The sequence below is a fragment of the Peromyscus californicus genome, unplaced genomic scaffold, assembly GCF_007827085.1.
Source record: "Peromyscus californicus insignis strain IS unplaced genomic scaffold, ASM782708v3 Scaffold_19__1_contigs__length_69161282, whole genome shotgun sequence".
In the NCBI taxonomy this organism is placed as follows: Eukaryota; Metazoa; Chordata; class Mammalia; order Rodentia; family Cricetidae; genus Peromyscus; species Peromyscus californicus.
The window spans coordinates 6,106,248-6,109,346 of record NW_026294491.1 but is presented as its reverse complement, the minus strand read 5'-3'; the positions used below and the strand labels follow the sequence as shown (position 1 = coordinate 6,109,346).

Here is a 3,099-nt window from a genome sequence, read left to right as displayed (position 1 = left end):
TTCGTCATCAGCTGTCAAGATTTATGTGCTGCTCGAGACTGCTGTCAACTATCCCATGACATGCCATCAGTTTCAGGAGTCACTTGAAGTTTACAAAGTTAAAATGGAAATCATGTGTTTTTAAAGAATGTGATGGTGTCTTACAGTATAATATCTCAGGCAGGTCTAGAACTCATAATGACCTTGAACTTCAGGTAATCCTCCTGCCTCAGCCTCTGAAGTGGGGAATCACTTTTATCTTTTCTTCCTTCTCTCCCGCACCCCCCTCCCCCAGACAGAATATCTCTCTACAGAATATCATAGTCCTGGCTGTCCTGGAACTCACTCTGTAGACCAGGCTGGCCTCAAACTCACAGAGATTCACCTACCTCTGCCTCCCGAGTGCTGGGATTAAAGGTCCCACCATGTCCAGCTTCTTTCTACTTTTTAAAATGTGGGTTCTGGGGATCAAACTCAGATCTCCAGGTTACACAGGTATACATAGATAAGCACATTTTAAAAATTATGATTCCTAGTCCGGAGAGATAACTCACCAGTTAAGACTGCTGTTCTTGGCCCCGCCGCCCCGCGACCTGCCGCCCCTCGCTTGGCCTGACGAGTCGGCACGGCTGTCCCGAGCGCCATGTCGGGTTCTTCCAGCGTCGCCGCCATGAAGAAGGTGGTTCAGCAGCTCCGGCTGGAGGCCGGGCTCAACCGCGTGAAGGTTTCCCAGGCAGCTGCAGACTTGAAACAGTTTTGTCTGCAGAATGCTCAACATGACCCTCTGCTGACTGGAGTGTCTTCAAGTACAAATCCCTTCAGACCCCAGAAAGTCTGCTCCTTTTTGTAGTCATGTATCTTGAGATTTCTCAAACCACTTTTCATGAACCAGTGGACATTCAAGAGAACTAAATTTGAAGTCTGTACAAAAGCTTCTCTATAACGCGTGCCATAATATACAATCTTCTACTTGTCAGATCTTAACATCTACCTCTCTGAATTTTCATGGATTTCTGTTTCACAAGGTTTAACTATTTTATATACACTGGCTATAGCATACAATAAAACAGCATACAAAAAAAAAAAAAAAAAAAAAAAAAAAAAAAAAAAAAAAAAAAAGACTGCTGTTCTTGAAGACAACCCGGGTTCAGATACCACCATCTACGTCATGTGACTCACAATAGCCTTTAACTTCAGCTCCAGGGGAACTGACACCCTCTTCTGGCCTCTGTGGGTACTACACTCACGTGCACACACACACATACACACACACACACACACACACACACACACACACCCCAATAATAATTTTTAAAGATGACAGCTCCTATCTCCTGCTCCTCCTGGATTTATTTTTCACTATAACACTACCTTCAAGAGCTTATTTTGGGTTGGGCACGGTGGTACAGTGCCTTTAATCCTAGCTCTCAGGAGGAAGAGACAGGTGGAGGCCAGCCTGGTCTACATAGGCAGTTCCAAGACAACCAAGGCTACATACAGAGAGCCTGTCTCAATAAAACCACACAGGGAAAAAAAAAGATTATATGACTCATTTACTATTCATCTATTTATTTTTGTGTATGTGGAGCCAGGCCTCACTACGTTCTGGGTGTCCCTGAGTCCCTGGGCCCCTGCTCCGAGTCGGTCCCCCGTGGCTGGAATCACACATCTTACTGACTTTCCCTTTGAGAATGTGCATTCCAAGGTGGGGTGGCTGGAGTCTCTGAATCTCCAACACTAAGCTCAGTGTCTGACATACAGCAGCTACTCAGTGAATACTTGTTGATCAAACAAAAGAACTCTAAATTCTGGGTGACTGGCAGGCTATGCCCTGGGCACCAGAGGGGAGGGAGGGCAGCCGGAAGGACTCTATGCCCGTCGAGGGTGCCTGCTTAGCTGGTTCCAGTGGCAGGGGGGCAGGTCCCTAACATCCAGGTGAGTTCTGGGTGAATCACCCCTAATGAGCCGGTGAGGGCCACGCCAAGCCGCTTCCCACACAGGCAGCCGGCAGGTCACTGCCTGTCCCCAGGAAACTCCTCTGTGAGGAGTGAGCAGGACCCTGGGCTGGGGTGGAAGAAGTGTCCGCCTTTTGTCCGACCTCGCTCATTCCTGAGTTCTGACTTGCTCCCCCGGCTCCTCCACCCAGGCGAGCCTTGGCTCTAAAAGGAGTTTCACTCCATCCATCCCGCACCCATCCCAGGCAAGGCCTGTTTGTCAGCTGTTCCAGCTGTTCCCTGAGATGGCAGAGGACCGAGGTGAGAGCATGGTGAGACCCTTGGAGCCCCACGTAGCTCCACGAAGACTCATTGGCATGCATGACCTGTCCTGGCCCTGTGACCGCTGGGAAAGGGAGTCATGGCCCCATCTGTGGCATGGGGCGAAGCCTCCTGCTCTGGTGGGTGAGATCCTGGGTACACACGGGGAGGAATGTAAGTGGGCAGCCTGGCCTCTTCCCTCATACGGAAAAGATGTGAACCATGTGACAGGTTCCCGAGCAGGAGACGGGCCAGGTCACATCCCTGAGTGAACTTGGCCAGTGTACCAGCCCTCCTTCTCTCAATGGGGTGCTTGAGGATCTCCAGCCCACAACCCAAGTAGCCCAGCCCTCAGCATGCGGTCTTGTACCCACCACACATCTACAGCTTTTGGGGTCTTTGGCTGCCTAGGAAGACTGGCCTTGTGGAGCTGCAAGGGTGAGGAGACATGCTTCCTCCAGAGTTAGGACTAGCATGAATCATAACAGACAGACAGACAGACAGGCACACACACACACACACACACACACACACACACACACACACACAATCCCTAGGCAGCCCTGTGCCTTGCTGACCTACATCTGTCACTCAACTGCTCCCAGTCACCGGATATGGCCAGCAGCACAAGTATGGTCATGCCCATTTTATGGATGACACAGTCAAGGCTCAAAGAGGTTTAGCGACTCACCCACAGCTTCAACATTGTAAGCGGCAGGTTCCTCTTCTCTGTGGCCACATGCACAAGCCAACCCTGCCTCTGCATCTGTGAGTCGAACCCAGAACCTTCAGGGAAAACCACAGGGGATGATCCGTTTGCCAATGTGCTCACTGTGGACCAGACAACGGCGGACTCCAGGGTCCC

General features: G+C 50.6%; 1 protein-coding gene across 1 annotated transcript; it reads left to right on the top strand.

Moving 5' to 3' along the window:
* The first annotated feature begins 560 nt into the window (after positions 1–560).
* On the top strand, positions 561–963 carry LOC128114018 (guanine nucleotide-binding protein G(I)/G(S)/G(O) subunit gamma-5). The gene has a single exon (XM_052743861.1). The coding sequence runs from the start codon at positions 623–625 to the stop codon at positions 827–829; it is 207 nt and encodes a 68-aa protein (XP_052599821.1). The 5' UTR covers positions 561–622; the 3' UTR covers positions 830–963.
* Positions 964–3,099: the final 2,136 nt, after the last annotated feature.

Bases quoted from the DNA above. Each gene is read 5' to 3' on its own strand.
- LOC128114018 (XM_052743861.1), top strand. From the start codon at position 623: ATGTCGGGTTCTTCCAGCGTCGCCGCCATGAAGAAGGTGGTTCAGCAG.